This window comes from Rana temporaria, chromosome 5 (genome assembly GCF_905171775.1).
Source record: "Rana temporaria chromosome 5, aRanTem1.1, whole genome shotgun sequence".
Classification (NCBI taxonomy): Eukaryota; Metazoa; Chordata; class Amphibia; order Anura; family Ranidae; genus Rana; species Rana temporaria.
Window position 1 is genome coordinate 352415601 of NC_053493.1, and position 17855 is coordinate 352433455.

The 17855-nt window shown below is 44.1% G+C and overlaps 2 protein-coding genes across 6 annotated transcripts in view; one reads left to right on the top strand and one right to left on the bottom strand.

The window, feature by feature from the left end:
* The window catches only part of WWP1 (WW domain containing E3 ubiquitin protein ligase 1), a 248013-nt gene extending 245844 nt beyond the window's left edge, over positions 1-2169 (top strand). For 4 of the 5 annotated variants that reach the window (XM_040354575.1, XM_040354576.1, XM_040354577.1 and 1 more), the window contains 3 exons: positions 545-641; positions 718-790; positions 1225-1473. In XM_040354575.1, the coding sequence (XP_040210509.1) occupies positions 545-641; positions 718-790; positions 1225-1324 (270 nt within the window). In that variant the 3' untranslated portion in view covers positions 1325-1473. Of the gene's footprint in view, positions 1-544; positions 642-717; positions 791-1224 lie in introns of all 5 variants that reach the window. The other variant, XM_040354574.1, reaches the window with a different exon arrangement.
* Positions 2170-11217: 9048 nt separating this feature from the next.
* RMDN1 (regulator of microtubule dynamics 1) overlaps positions 11218-17855 on the bottom strand; it is a 32466-nt gene continuing 25828 nt past the window's right edge. Inside the window, exon 10 of the mRNA XM_040354580.1 lies at positions 11218-12080. Within this exon, the coding sequence (XP_040210514.1) occupies positions 12030-12080 (51 nt within the window). The 3' untranslated portion in view covers positions 11218-12029. The remainder of the gene's footprint in view (positions 12081-17855) is intronic.

A 17855-nucleotide genomic window follows, 5' to 3' on the forward strand; every position in this document is an offset into this window, starting at 1 on the left:
TTGGGCTATTTATTATAGCAACAAGTAAAAAATATAATTTATTTTTTTCAACATTTTCGCTCTTTTTTTTTTGGTTTATAGCCCAAAAAATAAAAACCGCAGAGGTGATCAAATACCACCAAAAGAAAGCTCTACTTGTGGGGAAAAAAGGACGTAAATTTTGTGAGGGAGCCACGTCGCACGACCACGCAATTGTCAGTTAAAGTGACGCAGTGCCGGAGGGGGTATATGTGCCCAGTTAGCAAGTGGTTAATGAATTAAAAAAGCAAAAAAAGAAACCGCAAAGTTAGCCCAATTTTTTTGTATAATGTAAAAGATAATGTTAGACCGCAAGAATCGTGATCTTTATTCTAAGCAAAAAAATAGTGATTCTCATTTTTAGTCAGACTCGTGCAGCTCTAGTCTCCGCCCATGCCCCTCCTGGAGACCCGCCCATGCCCCTCCTGGAGACCCGCCCATGCCCCTCCTGGTGACCCACCCATACGCCCAGCTATCATCCATTCCACCTGTGGTGTACAACTCACTATGCTTTATTTTGTTGCAGTTTGTGAAGGAGATGGACAATGAAGTGCGGCTGCGTTTGATGCAGTTTGTCACCGGGACCTGCAGATTACCACTTGGCGGATTTGCCGAACTAATGGGTAATTGTCTATTGCCACAGCATTGCCAAATGCGTCACAAGTACAGAAAGCGTAATAAAGTTTATTGTTATTGCAGGAAGTAACGGTCCTCAGAAGTTCTGCATTGAGAAAGTCGGTAAGGAGACCTGGCTGCCTAGAAGTCATACATGGTAAGTAAAAAATGTATTGTGTCAGCTGATAACGGGGACATTATGGCTCTCTCTCTATCACCCCTGCCTCATACATCTCTCTCTAGCTCTTTTTCTTTCTTTTTTTTTTTCTTTCTTTTTCTCTCTTTCCCCGCCTGGCTAGCTGTCCCATCACTTCTTCAGACTAAATGTATAAGGAGATTTGTGTTCCTGCACAGTTAGATGAAAACCCTTTAGAAATACACAATGTATAAGGCAAGGGTCCCTGATGGCTTGTAAGGCTCTTCTGGGGTTCCAATACTTTTAGTCGAGTCATGAAAGCAGCAGAGTTGCACTAGAAGCAGGCTGGCTGACAGGAGATCAGCGGGAATTTGCTTTCATCCCAGCAGCAGCCACACCGAATACTGCAATGCAGCTCAATAATCCTCACCCCATGGCACACATTTCTTCCACAGCTTCAATCGTCTGGATTTACCACCATACAAAAGCTACGAACAGTTGAAAGAGAAGCTGCTTTTTGCCATTGAAGAAACAGAAGGATTTGGCCAAGAATGAGAAATCTGCCGTCAGCGGCGGAGAAAAGAGCTATTATGGACATCTGTTTAATGCCCAGCCAAGTAAAATTGCACACAAATTGTATATATGCTGTTTAGTCTGTACAGTGATCTTTCTGAAACTAATGCGTAGATATTTCTGTTCTTCCACATAGATATGCAAAACACTTTAGCCTTTTCTATTTTTATTTATTTTCCCTTCAAATGACTGAATAGAAAAAAAAAATAACTTTAATTTTAAATGCTGACTGAAGACTTTATTTTAAAATTTATATATCTATGTGTATGTATGGCGAACTCTAGTTTTATAGAGTTTCATGTATACAGAACATCACAGAGCCATTTAAGGAGGCCTGGACATGCTTTATTTAGTAAAATCACAAACAGTGGAAGTTCCATATAACATCTTTGACCTCAAATGTTTGTTGCATGGCTGCCAACCAAGCTGTTGAAGGCTAATGCCAAAAAATCTAAGATGTACAAGAAAAAAACATAACTGCTGCTGGCTTTTTAAAATGGCAGAATGTGCACAGTTCTCTGCCAGTTTCATTTATTTCAGTGTGGTAGCCAATAAATCTTTTTATTTTATTTTCTGAATGGTGAAATTGTAGCCAAGGCAGAGTTAGTTTTGTTATGATTCTTAACCTTTAATACAGGGGGGGTGTCATTGGCACGTTGTTCAGCAGCGTTCAGTGATTGGCACCTGGAGCTGAAAGTATTAGACCGAGAACAATCAATGTGTGCCGCCACAGGCAGGCTTTAAGACAGAAAAATTTCTTGCGTGAAGATTCGAAGTACATTGCATAATTTTCAAAACGAGATGAATAAATTTTTAACCTAACGTCATTCTTTGTGTTTTTTTTTTTTTATGAAACTTTAAGTAATGTGGTTTTAAGATGTCTGACATTATTGTATGCCTGATACAAGGTGGTACTATTGGGCTGATTTGCTTAAATAATTAAAGCGGTTGTAAACCGCAGCTGTTAAAAAGAAAAAAAAATCTGCAAGGTAATGGCATAATGTGCTATTATGCATCGCATACTAGCTCATTCTGAAATACTCAACAAATACTCAAGGTTCACGCACTCCGGCTATGTGATTGGCTGAAGTCCACGATGCTGGCATTCACGCAGGAGCCCTAAGTTACGGCACAAAGCTCAGAAGATCCGACAAGTTATGCCGGACCTTCAGAGTGTATGTGCTGGTGAAGCAACTTTCTGCATGCAGGGTGAATATTCATTTTACCTACAGGTAAGCCTTGTTATAGTGGGTTTACTACCACTTTAATAAATTGTGTTAAATATTTCATTCAACTATCCAATTATGTGAAAAAACTTTAATCTTCTTCTGGTGAATCCATTTCTTTGTTGATTTGGATGTATGCTTTGGATCGTTGTCCTGCTGAAAGAGGAAGTTCCTCTTCATGTTCAGATTTCTAGCAGAAGCCTGAAGGTTTTGTGCCAATATTAACTGGTATTTGGGCCTGTTCCAGCTGAAGAAAAACAGCCCTGAAGCATGATGCTGCCACCACCATGCTTCACAGTGGGTATGGTGTTCTTTTGGTGATGTGCAGTGGTGTTTTTGTGCCAAGCATATCTTTTGGAATTTTTTCCCAAAAGTTCAACCTTGGGTTTTATCAGACCAAAACACGTTTTCCCATATGCTTTTGGGAGATTTCAGATGTGTTTTTGCAAAATTTAGCCAGGCTTGGATGTTTCTCTGTGTAAGAAAAGGCTTCCATCTTGCCACTCTACCCCATAGCCCAGACATATGAAGAATACGATAGATTGTTACATGTACCACACAGCCAGTACTTGCCAGATATTCCTGCAGCTCCTTTAATGTTGCTGTAGGCCTCTTGGCAGCCTCCCTGACCAGTTTTCGTCTCGTCTTCTAATCAATTTTGGAGGGACGGCCAGTTCTTGGTAATGTCATTGTTGTGCCACATTTTCTGCACTTGCTGATGACTGTCTTCACTGTGTTCCATGGTATATCTAATGCCTTGGAAATTCTTTTGTTCCCTTCTCCTGACGGATACCTTTTAACAATGAGATCCCTCTGTTGCTTTGGGCGCTTTCTGCAGAACATGGCTTTCGCTGTAGGATGCGATTGGGAAAATGTCAGGAAAGACCTAACAGCTGAACTTTTACTTGGGGTTAATCAGAGGCACTTTAAATGATGGCAGGTGTGTAAGGACTCCTATTTAACATGTGATGGCTTAATTCTGAACACAGCTACATCCCCAGTTATAGGGGGGTGTGCACACTTATGCAACCACATTATTTACTTTAGGTTTTTATTCCCCCCCCCCCCAACTAAAGGATTTCAGTTTGTTTTTCTACTGAGTTGTACAGTTTATAGGTCACATTAACTGTTTTCCGCCGGTCACATGTAAACACAGAGGTGCCAGTGATCATCTCACATTGCCACACAATGAGTGTGTGGCGAGAAGAGCTGATCAGCGGCATCTCCTCGCAGGAAACACCCAGACATGTAATCAAGGCACTGATGATCATCAGTGCCCTGATTACAGTAAATCCCTCTGGTGCCACTAATCAGTTCCCATTAGTGATGCCAGTCACTGCTACCTTTCAGTGTCCAGCAGTGCTGCTTATCCATGACCATCAGGGCCAAATTAATGCCTCATCAGTGAAGGAGAAAAATGTATTTACAGAAATAATTTTCACCTTTTTTTTTTTTTTGTAAAAAATAAACTCAGCAGTGATTAAATACCACCAAAAAGTTATATTTGTGTGGAGAAAATGATAAAAAAAATCATTTGGATACAGTGTTGCATGACCGTGCAATTGTCATTCAAAGTGCGAAAGCACTAAAAGCGCCCTGTAGGTAAATGGTTAAAATTGGAAAAAGTTCTGAAATGTTATCTTCGTCTCTATTTTATTTTTTATACATCACAGAAACCTGACATTTTAACAGGAGTGTGTAGACTTTTTATACCCATTGTAGTGTTTTATTCATTTACATTACGCTGTGGGGAGTTTGTGATCCTCGTTGTGGGTTGTATCGGGAGACGACGCTTATACTGTATCCCTGAGCCTTCCTGAAATATGCACACTGCGAATATAATAACCCCTTCCTGATAGGGGGTCCTATTCTTCTGGTAAGAATACGTATCTTATCTGGTTTTGTGGGTGGTGGTTGGCCCACTATATTTGGAATTTGACATGATTTGGAGATTCACTGGAATTTGAGATTATTGAGCACAACTTGTTTTGTAGATGTCACTTTAATAGTGCAACACTTTGTTTTTCTGATTCTTATTTGTGATGGATATCTGTTTATTTTATGATGTTGACACAAGCGCAATCATTTTTGTTTTTAATACCCAGTCATGTGCAGATGAAAGAAGTAAAAAGGAATTTGCTTTTCGAATTTAAACTGAATATTCATAAAATGTATTATAGTCTGATAGAACATCACGACTTACCAAGCAGGTTAGATAAAGAGCGTTATGTACCCTTTGTGAGTTGAGCTTTTAGAAACATGTATGATACAATATCAAGAAACTAATAGCTGAGCAAGAAAAAAAACTGATTTGTGAATTGAACTATTGATCATCTTGCCCATGGTCTCCAAACTGCAGCTGCATGCGGCCACTTTCTTGCCTTATTTTCCTAGCCCTTGGTACACTATGCCTTCCACTGACACCATTGATATGGGGCACTATGCCTCCCACTGACGGGGACACTATGCCTCCCACTGATGGGGGCACTATGCCTCCCACTGACACCATTGATACTGGGCACTATGCCTCCCACTGACGGGGGCACTATGCCTCCCACTGACACCATTGATACGGGGCACTATGCCTCCCACTGACGGGGGCACTATGCCTCCCACTGACACCATTGATACGGGGCACTATGCCTCCCACTGACGGGGACACTATGCCTCCCACTGACGGGGACACTATGCCTCCCACTGACGGGGGCACTATGCCTCCCACTGACGGGGGCACTATGCCTCCCACTGACGGGGGCACTATGCCTCCCACTGACGGGGGCACTATGCCTCCCACTGACGGGGGCACTATGCCTCCCACTGACGGGGGCACTATGCCTCCCACTGACGGGGGCACTATGCCTCCCACTGACGGGGACACTATGCCTCCCACTGACGGGGACACTATGCCTCCCACTGACGGGGACACTATGCCTCCCACTGACGGGGACACTATGCCTCCCACTGACGGGGACACTATGCCTCCCACTGACGGGGACACTATGCCTCCCACTGACGGGGACACTATGCCTCCCACTGACGGGGACACTATGCCTCCCACTGACGGGGACACTATGCCTCCCACTGACGGGGACACTATGCCTCCCACTGACGGGGACACTATGCCTCCCACTGACGGGGACACTATGCCTCCCACTGACGGGGACACTATGCCTCCCACTGACGGGGACACTATGCCTCCCACTGACGCTAATGACGGGGACACTATGCCTCCCACTGACGCTAATGACGGGGACACTATGCCTCCCACTGACGGGGACACTATGCCTCCCACTGACACCATTGATACTGGGCACTATGCCTCCCACTGACGGGGGCACTATGCCTCCCACTGACACCATTGATACGGGGCACTATGCCTCCCACTGACGGGGGCACTATGCCTCCCACTGACACCATTGATACGGGGCACTATGCCTCCCACTGACGGGGACACTATGCCTCCCACTGACGGGGACACTATGCCTCCCACTGACGGGGGCACTATGCCTCCCACTGACGGGGGCACTATGCCTCCCACTGACGGGGGCACTATGCCTCCCACTGACGGGGGCACTATGCCTCCCACTGACGGGGGCACTATGCCTCCCACTGACGGGGGCACTATGCCTCCCACTGACGGGGGCACTATGCCTCCCACTGACGGGGGCACTATGCCTCCCACTGACGGGGACACTATGCCTCCCACTGACGGGGACACTATGCCTCCCACTGACGGGGACACTATGCCTCCCACTGACGGGGACACTATGCCTCCCACTGACGGGGACACTATGCCTCCCACTGACGGGGACACTATGCCTCCCACTGACGGGGACACTATGCCTCCCACTGACGGGGACACTATGCCTCCCACTGACGGGGACACTATGCCTCCCACTGACGGGGACACTATGCCTCCCACTGACGGGGACACTATGCCTCCCACTGACGGGGACACTATGCCTCCCACTGACGGGGACACTATGCCTCCCACTGACGGGGACACTATGCCTCCCACTGACGGGGACACTATGCCTCCCACTGACGGGGACACTATGCCTCCCACTGACGGGGACACTATGCCTCCCACTGACGGGGACACTATGCCTCCCACTGACGGGGACACTATGCCTCCCACTGACGGGGACACTATGCCTCCCACTGACGGGGACACTATGCCTCCCACTGACGGGGACACTATGCCTCCCACTGACGGGGACACTATGCCTCCCACTGACGGGGACACTATGCCTCCCACTGACGGGGACACTATGCCTCCCACTGACGCTAATGACGGGGACACTATGCCTCCCACTGACGCTAATGACGGGGACACTATGCCTCCCACTGACGCTAATGACGGGGACACTATGCCTCCCACTGACGCTAATGACTGGGACACTATGCCTCCCACTGACGCTAATGATGATGAGGCACCCATGATGGAGGAATATTCTTACCACTGACAGCAAAAATAAGGTACTATTCCTCCCACTGCCCCCCCCCCCTCCCCAAAGATGGTACACTATTCCTTCGACACCATGGATGGGGCATTATTCCTCCCACTCACGCCAATAATGAGATACTATTTACTCCCACTGGCCAGAATCTGGCCCCCTAAAAGAACCATGAACTTGCCCTTTTTGTTTAGAAAGTTTGGAGACCCGTGATCTAGTCCATTTACAAATATAAATCGAGCCACACGAGAAATCTTTAACCCTTCGGGTTAAATACTTCCATAGGCTGTTGCTGCTTGCAGAGAGCCACATGAAACGTAATCCCTTTCTGCTGCCCACCTCCAGTGCTGTTGGTCACCTCCTAGCCATTTGATCATCAGCTGCCCTGGTTTTGTGAGCTTCTAAGGCCCCTTTATTGGACCCTTTACATTGCCTTACCGTCACGTGTCTGATTCTAGACACGGAGAGGACAGTCCTGCTGTACTGGGTGCCCCAGTTTACATTCTATTTTTATTACTGGGGGCTGCTTGCAGTATTCCTTCTGATGGTGTCAATGGCCATGATTCAGATACATTGTCGTATCTTTGAGCAGGCGTAGCGCATCTCATATGCGCTACGCCGATGTAACATTGAGAGGCAAGTACAGTATTCACAAAGCACTTGCTCCCAAAGTTACGTTGGCGTAGCGTAAATGGGCCGGGGTAAGCCCGCCTAATTCAAATAAGCAAGGCCGTGGGCGTGTTGTATTTAAATTAACCGTGACCCCATGTAAATGCATGGCAGATCTAACGGCGCATGCTCAGAATCACGTCGCAAATACTCCCTAAGATACGTTGGCTCAATGCTTTAGACGTGAACGTAACTTACGCCCAGCGCCATTCACGTACCACTTACGCAAACGACATAAAATACGACGCTGTTCCGACGTCCATACCTTAACATGACTTACCCCTGCTTTATGAGGGGTAAACTTATGCCGGACATAAGCCTTACGTAAACGGCGTAGCTAAATCCGACGGGCGCAAGTACGTTTGTGAATCGGCGTATCTAGGTCATTTGCATATTCGACGCGTAAATCTACGGAAGCGCTCCTTGCGGCCAGCGTAAATATGCACCCAAGATACGACGGCATAAGAGATGTCGGTCGTATCTTGGCCAGATTCAGGCCTAACTGCCTTTCTGAATAAGCGCATAGATACGACGGCGCTCATTTGGACTTACGATGGCGTATCTGGAGATACGCCGTCGTCAGTCCTTTCTGAATCCGGGCCAATATCTTTAACTTGGAATCATGTTATCCTCTGATCTTGGTGTCATCTTCAGTCGTCCTCATTGACTCTGTCGGGTATGACAGGCCATCTCCTCTCTGATGAGGTTTTTACAATGGTCATGCCATGTTTTCATGACCCAAATTACCAATTTATTTACTTTGATTGCTGCGGCCACAAGCGTTCTCCTAAAGCTTCTGAGCCCTCAGCTACATTGTAGGGTTGATTTACGAAAACTGGAGAGTGCATAATCTGGTGCCATGCTGCTTGGGAACCAATCAGCTTTTTTAGATTTTTCTTGTCAAAGTGTAATTGAACAAGCTGAAGTAAGAGCCGGTTCACACTGGGGCGACTCAGCCGCCTGACAAGTCGCGTCCCATTCTATTCAATAGAACCGTTCTAATAGGAGCGACGCAAGGTTCTTGTACGACTTTGGGGGCAACTTGCATTGACTTCTATACAGAAGTAATTTTGCAAGTCGCCTCTGAAGTCGTCTTCAGGACACCTTGCCGAGTCGCCCCCGAAGTTGTGCCCTGTGCCAGTGTGAACCGGCTCTTAGAAGCTAATTGGCTACCATGCACAGCTGCACCAGATTTTGCAGTCTTCTTTTTTTAGTAAATCTACCCCAGTCGTTGTCTGATGACCTTGCTCCTGAGGAGTTGCCGTCTACTGCCATTACTCCCAAATGCCTTCTGTTATCCCAGAAACAGCTTGGAGTACTAACAATATGTCACTTCTGGATTTTGGAAAGTGCACAGGCACAACCGGGACTCGGCTTCATGCTTCACATTGCAATTGGATTTGTAACATTACAGGATTGGCTACCCGACGAGGGGTCCTTGGGCTCAACACCATGGAGTGGAAGGATATGTAAGAGTGCCTGATTTCTGTTTACACATAAGTGGATTCATGATGAGGTTTGTCAATAAAGCGTACACCTTTTATTTATTCTATTGGAAATCTGTGGCCATTCTTTGTTGGAGCGCACTTGTGGATGCATGATTGTGGGTACCATGGGCTGTGTACATTATTCACTGGTTACATCAGCTGATGCTCTTGAAGTCCTTTGTCATTGCTTATATCATATTTGTGTGCAAGAATTATTCCCTTTGGCGTTTTATATTATCTCTAGGGCTCTGCGCTGTTACTCGAGGATGCACCTGGTTTTTTTTTGGGGACCCAACCGATCGGCAGTGAGCAGTCCTTTTTAGAGCTTTGTTCTTGCTGGTGAGAAAGTCCAGCCTTTTATCTGATTCTAGCAGTGACTGACTTTGTCAAAGCATGTCTAGTCAGATTCCCTTAAACAAGATGCTGCCGAGGTTGATAACTGTTAACCCCTACACTACTTTATCATATTTGTCTGACCTAATACAGTATAAAGTCTGGTTGACATGCTTACAGATTCATACATTGTGCCAGTGCTGCCACTTCAGCTTACATATCTGCTGTCACAGCTTATTGACCTTCTCACATCTTATTAGGACTCATTCCTGAGGATGTGGAAGAGTCCTAATCTAGAATCTAATGTTTCTACATGTTTGTTTAAAGCCAAGCTCCAGCATGCTCAAAAGAAAACATTTGATGCAAATATATCAACAGAAAGGTCAATTAAAACGCTGTATGAGGGGAATAAAAAAAAAAAAGTACCATATCTGCTGCTGGCAGATTTTTGTAATTCACTTGCCATGGAGAGCGGGCAACTAAAGGTCTATTTTTTTCTTTCTCCCCCACAATGCTGTGGGCATCACTTTAAGACTAGGACTTTTTGTTTACATGTGTATATACATATATGTTTTTAGCAGAGGCCCTAGAGAATAAAATGGTGGGTTTTGCAATGTATTTATTTGTTGTCATGGTATTTGCACAGCAGTTTTTTTTAAAGGCTAATTGTCTGTAAAAATATAATTTAATGTACACAAGCACAAACTATTGTCCAATTTTTGGTAAAGTATAAAAGATCATGCTACGGCCAGTAAATAGCTACCAAACATGCAAGACTTCGTTATTTGAAAATCTCCATAGGCAACACTTTAGGCCTGGTTCACACCTAAACGTTTTTTTTTTGTGTGTTTTCAGTTTTGCAAAAACACATCACAGTCCATTTGCCATGGTTCCCTATGGGTCATGTTCACATCTGTGCATTTTATGAAAAGGGCCAGGCATTTTTTTTTTTGTTTTTACTGGTTTTTGGTTCCATAGACTTCAATGGATCACAAATGTGTATAGAAAAACACAAAATGCACCTGGAACATACTAACGGCATAGATGTGAACCAGGCCTTACAGGCTACCAATTTAGCGTTACAAAGGAGGTGTAGTCGCCATTTATGTATGCGTGCTGGATCAAGGTGTGCGGATCAAATAAAACATTTTGCCACTGGTCTTGGTTGTCCAATAGGTTGTGGGGGGCACACTGGAGAGGTAGCCATTGGTGATTGGAACCATACTGTGTAGGCATCCAACACACCCACCAGAGGCAGATGTTCAAGGTTATATACAGTGCAACTTTGCAGGTAAGAAGCCTGGAGTGACTATGCTTTTTTTTGCAGCAGGTTTGAGTTTAACCCCCCCCCCCCAAACATGATAGGCAGGTTATCTGCCCCTAAAGGATCTATTTTCAAGTTTCTTGTCCCCATCAACCTATCTTGCAGAAAATGTTACCAACAATGCATGCTAAGCAGTGTAGTAAAGTATTCTGGCCGGAGATTTCTGAACACCCAGGAAGAAACATGATTTTATCAAAACTGAAGCAGCTTTGCATGGCAACCCATCAACTTCTATCTTTCATTTCCAAAGCCTAGCTGAACAAGCTAAAGATATAACCTGTTTGGTTGCCATGCACAGCTGCTCCAGTTTTGTTAAATGCCCACAGTCTCCTTTCCTGCAGCCACAATATAATTGGGATTACTCAAGGCAGGAGGACAGTTTAATATTGCAAATAAAATTTTAATTGCTAGCTATACAATTAAGAAAGCAAAAAGGTTAAAGGCAAAGAGAACCATGTATTGCTACATAGTGAAACAGTGATGGCTCATCCATCAACAACTATCAAGTGAACATTTAACAAGTCAGACTAGGAGATATGCAGGTTCCAAAGAGGTACTGGCCTCTGAAAAAGTCTCTACGACCTCAAAAAAAAAAAAAGTTGGGACGTGGTGTAAAAGCTGCATAAAAACCAAATGCAACGATTTGCAAATCTCATGAAAACATCAAATGCAACCAATTAGGTGCACTGACAACTGGTCAGTAAAACAATTGGGTATAAAAAGGGCATCTTAGAGAGACAGAGGGTCTCGGGAGTAAATCTGCATCTAAAAACAAAAAGTCAGACAAATGTTCCTCAATGTAAAATTGCAAATACACCTTTAAATACACCTTTAAATATATCATTATAACACACAGTAGTATATTTCCTATATGCAGACATGAACTGCATACATAATCATAATGGAAGGCTCCCTGGCTGACCAGAGCCTGAACGGATCTAATGTGGAACCAGATCCTAAGACTGTTATTGGCCACTTCCCCTTAACAAAAAAAAAAAAAAAATTAAGTTAATTAAAAAACTGCCTACAGGCAGGGTCTCTCTCGCTTATGCCTGCCTGGCAACAGTAATGAACAGAGAATACTCTGCTCAGAGTACATTACAGCACCCATTTTGTGCCATGGCAATGTGACTCCCAGAAGTTGGTTTCCATCCATAAAGTGGAATTATCCTAGTTAGGTTACATCCGATTTCAGACTTTTTCTCCTAAAGTCTTCAGAAGATCAGTGGCATCTTTGTGGGCCTGTAATAAAAAAAAAATGCATACATTACAGTAAACATAAAATGTTGATAGAAATGCATATATACACACACTCTATATTGTCAAAAGTATTGGGACACCTGTCTTTACATAAATTTTAATGACACCCCTAGAAGCTTAGGGGTGAATTAGAGCAGAGACTGCAAGCCAGGCCTTCTCATCCAACATCAGTTCCTGGCCTCACAAATTCACTTCTGAAAAAAAATGGTCAAACATTCCCATAGACACACTCCTAAACCTTGTGGACAGCCTTCCTAGAAGAGTTGAAGCTGTTATAGCTCCAAAGGTTGGGCCAACTCAATATTGAACCCTATGGACTAAGACTGGGGTGCCATTAAAGTTCATGTGTGTAAAGGCAGGTGTCTCAGTACTTTTGACAGTATACTGTATATAATGGATCAATGTGAAAAATCTTATCTTTATTACAGGTACTTTATATAGTACTGTAATATCAGTCCCCGCCCTCAAGGCGCTTACAATGGTTTTGTAGTTATACTTGGCCTATAAAGATTGTACATGACTGTTACTACTACTTAAGCCTCATGCACACAGGATGTTTTGCAAACTCTCCTAGAAGTGTTTCCTCCTGGTAGCAGCGTTTTGGCAGGAAAAAGCGCTTGATGCTTGTAAGTGTTAAGGCGCACTGACAGGCGTCAAGCGCTTGGGCTCAAATGTATTTCTTGGACAGAATAATACATTTATTTTGGCCATTGAAATGAATTAATGCTCAAGTGCTAAACACTGCTGCTTCTTGACGCACTGGGGTTTTTTGTTGGCCTCTAAAAGCCCCTGCCACAAAACACTGCTAAAAGCCTATGGGTGCATAGACACATAAGCCAACATGCAGGGGAGTTTAGAGGCAGGAAAAAATAAATAAAAAAAAAAAAAAACACACCACTTCCCTAGATGCAGCTGCAAAAAACAAAACAAAAAAAAACAGTCTACTGTGCACAAGGCCTTAACGAGTATTTTCCTCATGCACTCATTTTCACATTGCTAAAAGGGCAACTATAAGGGTCCTCTCACACATAATGTCAGTCTTTCACAGACAGTTTGCTCAGCGGGGATCGCTCCACTGATCCCCACTGAGCCGGCGGCTGACAGGTCCATCTCTACTTACTGTACGGAGACGGACCTGTCAGATCTCCGCTCTCCTCTATGGGGAATCAGACGAAAACTGATCCACCAGATGGATGGAAAATAGGGTTTCCCTCCGTCTGAATTTAGCAGAGCAGATGTCAGCGGACATATCACCGCTCCATAGGAGGAACATGGAACGTTCATTCAAGTCCGCCTACAAAAACCAACAGGCAAACCTGCATGTGTGAAAAGTGCCCAAGACTTTTTTTTTTTTTTAGTAGATGATCATTCAATTGTAACGTAAAATGCTCTTAAAAAAATAAAATAATCTTGGTATATTTAAGGCTAGGTTCACACTGCTGCGAATTCAAAATCGCGGTAAAATTTCGATTTTACCGCTGTGTTTTTGCCGCGATTTAAGAGACATCTGTGCAGGGTTCAATGTAAATCACGGCCTGAAATCGCAAAAAGTAGTACAGGAACTACTTTTTGAAATCGGTGCAGCGGCATCGCACCGATTAGGACGGTGCCATTGCCGGCAAATGCCGCCGATTTGAGATGCGATTTAACATGTGAAATCGCATCTCAAATCGTACCCAGTGTGAAACTGGGCTCAATCTAAGAACGTACACTACTATGGACTATAGTAGAACACCAACAAAAAAAAAACAGCCGCTGGTTGGGAAAAAATAAATAAATACCGGAGTTATAGCTGATAGTTTTCTGTATGTGAATATATGAAGTCCACTGTAGGACTGCCCACCTTGGGTGTTGATGCACCTTGAATATATTTATCCAATTTGATCTGTAAGTTCAATTGAGCTTTACAGGAAACGTGTACAAGAACAATGATGCTACTTTTGCTGACAATTCTGGGTCGCCTGGCTGTCACACTTATCTGCATTAGTGACCTAGAATACATATTACAGGGGAGTTCCGATTTTACTTGCTGCATACTTGTAAAATCAGGGAACTAGCAGATTCAAAACAAGGACATCAATGCTGCCGAATGCTTGGAAGGCAGATTGCTTTCATCCGTGGGGGATGTACTGCTCAGTGCACAATCCAGCCTTTCAAAGTTATACAGAGCGCTAGCACAGGGGCTGGATGGTGCGCCTGTGCCTTCCACCTAAATACTGGAGTCTTAATGCACCAGGTTAAACAGCCTTATGCTTCCCAGGTAAGTTTTTCTCCTGCATTTAAGTAGACTTAACAACATGCATTAGAAGTGTCTAATTGGATCCCGCACAGAATTAGATTTCCTCTAAACTGAACGGCACCAATGAAAATCCGTTGCATGCATTTATGTGTTTACAAATGTCCTATATAAAAGGTTTTACAGTGCCAGCATGAACGAGGCCATATCACCTGAAGCATGAAACACATTACCTGGATAAACCAGGAGGTGTGATGAAAAAGAAACGTCTTGTTTTCTTACCCAAATGTAAGGTTTGTAATAAAGTAGTAAAAGGGGAAAACTTCATTCAACAAATAACACCTCGCCAAATAATTAGGTTTGGGGTCTAATATAATATGCTGTGGGATGTAATCGCCTCCCCAAGTATCAAGTCTTGGAGGCCAAGGTGCAACCATCCATAAACATATATTATCCTGATATTCCAATGATTATTATCTTGAAAAGCCGTCTAAATAAAAATCTGATTACTTCAAGTAAAGATTGTGTTCACTGAGAAAAAGACACATGAAATGCTCAGCGCCATACGTTGTGCCAAAGAGGGCTTTACCAACCAACGACTGACAGAATGGCCGAAACATTTTCACATCATTTTTTTAATCTGTTAGAAACTGTGCAAGAGTATCTGCGTATTCATGCAGAACGCCTCATTTATACATGCCATGGAAAATGTATTAATCCACACTCACAATAACACTTCCCAGTGACTGCATGTTAAAAGGTAATGTGCAGGTCAGCAAGAGCAAGGAAGGTCTATGACTTCCAAGGTGACCAAGTTCCCTGCACCAACAGGGTGCCCAGGCCTCCTTTCCAGTCCAAGAGGCTGGCATCCAGCGTGAGGACCCTCCAAAAGGCTTTCAACTTCAGGGCTGGACATATATGGGGGGGGGCAAGGGAGTGACATAAGGGATGTTTCTTAATGGATCAAGGAGAAGACTTTGCAGTCTGTTCCCGAAGCTGACCATAAATGAGTAACTGTTTTTTATCGTTCAACCAGCAGTCAATGCGGATGCAGAAATCCTCTCTCCTTGAGGTTTGGATAACTACAGCAGGGAGACTTCCCCGCCATCAGAATACACCAATCAGCGCTGTCGGCTGCAGCCTGTGCCATGGATTGTGCAACAAATTCCGACAGGCTAGTTGCACAGAAGTTGATCAATAGATCGACTTGTGTACAACCAGTCTGCCTTTACATGGATCAACTGAACCGGCTGGATTTTGATCCAACTATGGCTGGCTTTAAGCTTCTTTCACTGAGGAAGCTTTTGCCATGCAGATCCAATGCTTTGTACGCCAGGTTTCTGCAGTCCAGAATGTTCGCCAAAGGATATTAACTGACATGAAATAAGAGGTTTCTAATGAAAGATCTCAGCTGAAACAACACTACAATCATCTGTTCCGCGAGTGCTGTGAGTGAGGATCAACCCCAGTTCTCTCTTTTGGGATTTAGACTAGTCAGAGACATCACTTGACAAATTAAGGTCACAGGCAGAATTATATGGAGAGTAGGGCCGGCCAGCAAGAACAAAGCTCTAGAAAGGCTTTCCAACTGCTTATCAATTGAATTCTTAAAACAGAACAAAATTGTGAGCAGGCAGCCTTTTGTCTCTTCTGCAATTAAAAAAAAAAAAAAAATAGCTGCCTGCTTGCAATCTTCTTTGACATGGAGTTGTGCAAGCACAGCTCAGATTATATTCCAGCCTGTGTGCTGCATGCGCGGGAGTGACCTCATCCTGTGTCAGCCAATGAAGACGGCTGCAGTCTGGCACCTGGAAGAAGCTGGGTAGAAGATGCCAGTGAGGCACATCAGGCGACTGAAATACAGGCAAATATAGTGGAGTTTAGAGACGGATGCATACTCTACCAGAATGGTGCTCTGCTAAGGCAGGAGACAACTGGATCCACAGTGGGGATAAAATATTTCTGCATAAAATCTTTACTAAAGTAAAGGCCAACAAACGTGTGGAGGTTTTCATACAGAAATAGTTGGAAAGCGAGTGCAAAGAGAAAGTCCTTGTAGTCTTAGGAATTTTCAGTTACTGGTAGAAGCAACATCACAGTTTAAGAGCGGTGCACACTGCGTCAATAAGAGACAAATTGTTTTTATAATATTTGAAAGAAAAGAAAAAAGCAGTAGGCTGCAGCGCCTCAGAGGGTATCTCATCAGTCAAGCACTGGAGCAAATCAGTCTCTGTAACCAACTGTTCAGAAGCTGCTAAAGCCATGGGCAAATCAGATATAGAATATGCAGGAGAGGGTGTGAGGACCAGTTCACACCACATGCAGTCCAGTGCTTTTGTTTCTGCATCAAAAACACATGGAAAGTAGCTTATATGGTTTTCAATGGCATAGTTCACACCAGTCCTTATAGTTCCAGCAAAAAAAGTAAGAGCATGCTGCATTTTTCCTGCACTGGAATGATGTAAAACGCATAAAAAATGCACCAGAACACACTTGTCCTTTTGTAAGATTAACAAAACAAGGAAAAAATGCACTGACTGCATCAACAACGCACACGCAGAAAAGCATCTGAAAAGTATCCAGACTGCGTTTCTGTGGTGTGAACTGACCCCGGGATCGCATTTGTGGCCTCTAATCAGAGCTGGCAAATAACTGGGTAATTTGGCTAGTAAAATCTTGCATAACGGTAGTCAAAGAGGAGGAGAACCCAGAGGATGGAACAGACTCCGAGAACATCGTAATTCCAGGCACTGTCAGAGGGCGCACTGCAAGGTGGCACATTTGTTTTTGTAGAATGTGAACTAGCACAGCGAGAAGGGGTGGGAGTATTCCTCCTGCCCCACATATCTAGGACCAGACATATTGAAACTGCATGGTGATACAGCAATGAACAGGCTCATGGTAAGAGGCAAGGCCACAAATACTCAAACTCAGAGCTGCATATAGCAGTGAGGGTCAAAAAATGATTAAAGAGCAAATTTCTATATCACTCTTTACAAGCAGGAGCAGTAAAGAGATGCTTCTTTAAACTGTATGGCAGGAAAGCAAGCACAGAGCACACAACACTCCACCCAGCAGATGGCAGCACTCAGTACCACAGTAATATGTTCTGTAGCAAAACAGGCGGGAAAGGGGAATAAAGTAACCCAGCAACTAAAAACACAGGTAGCTAAAGGTTCTCTGCCAGACTGACCTACTCACCAAGTGAGTCTTCAGAGACAGGGGAAGCTCTAGGACAATGCAAACTCCTCTGGATCTGAAAAGCGATCCACAGTTTTATCAGAAAGGGGTCTTGAAAAGCACCCAAAGCAGAGCCCAGTGCTAAACAGTCACTTCCAGGCTATCAGCACAAGTCCAGTCCAGTGGTGTCCAGATGCAGTGCTCCAAAAGCCAAGCAAAAAATGACCATGCTGGAAAGCTGCAGAGAGAAGAAGTTCCAGCAGAGATATGGAGAAGACTTGATGCAGAAAAAAATAAAAATGTGTTCTGTCGAGAAGTGCCCGGCTATCGAATAGTGCCCG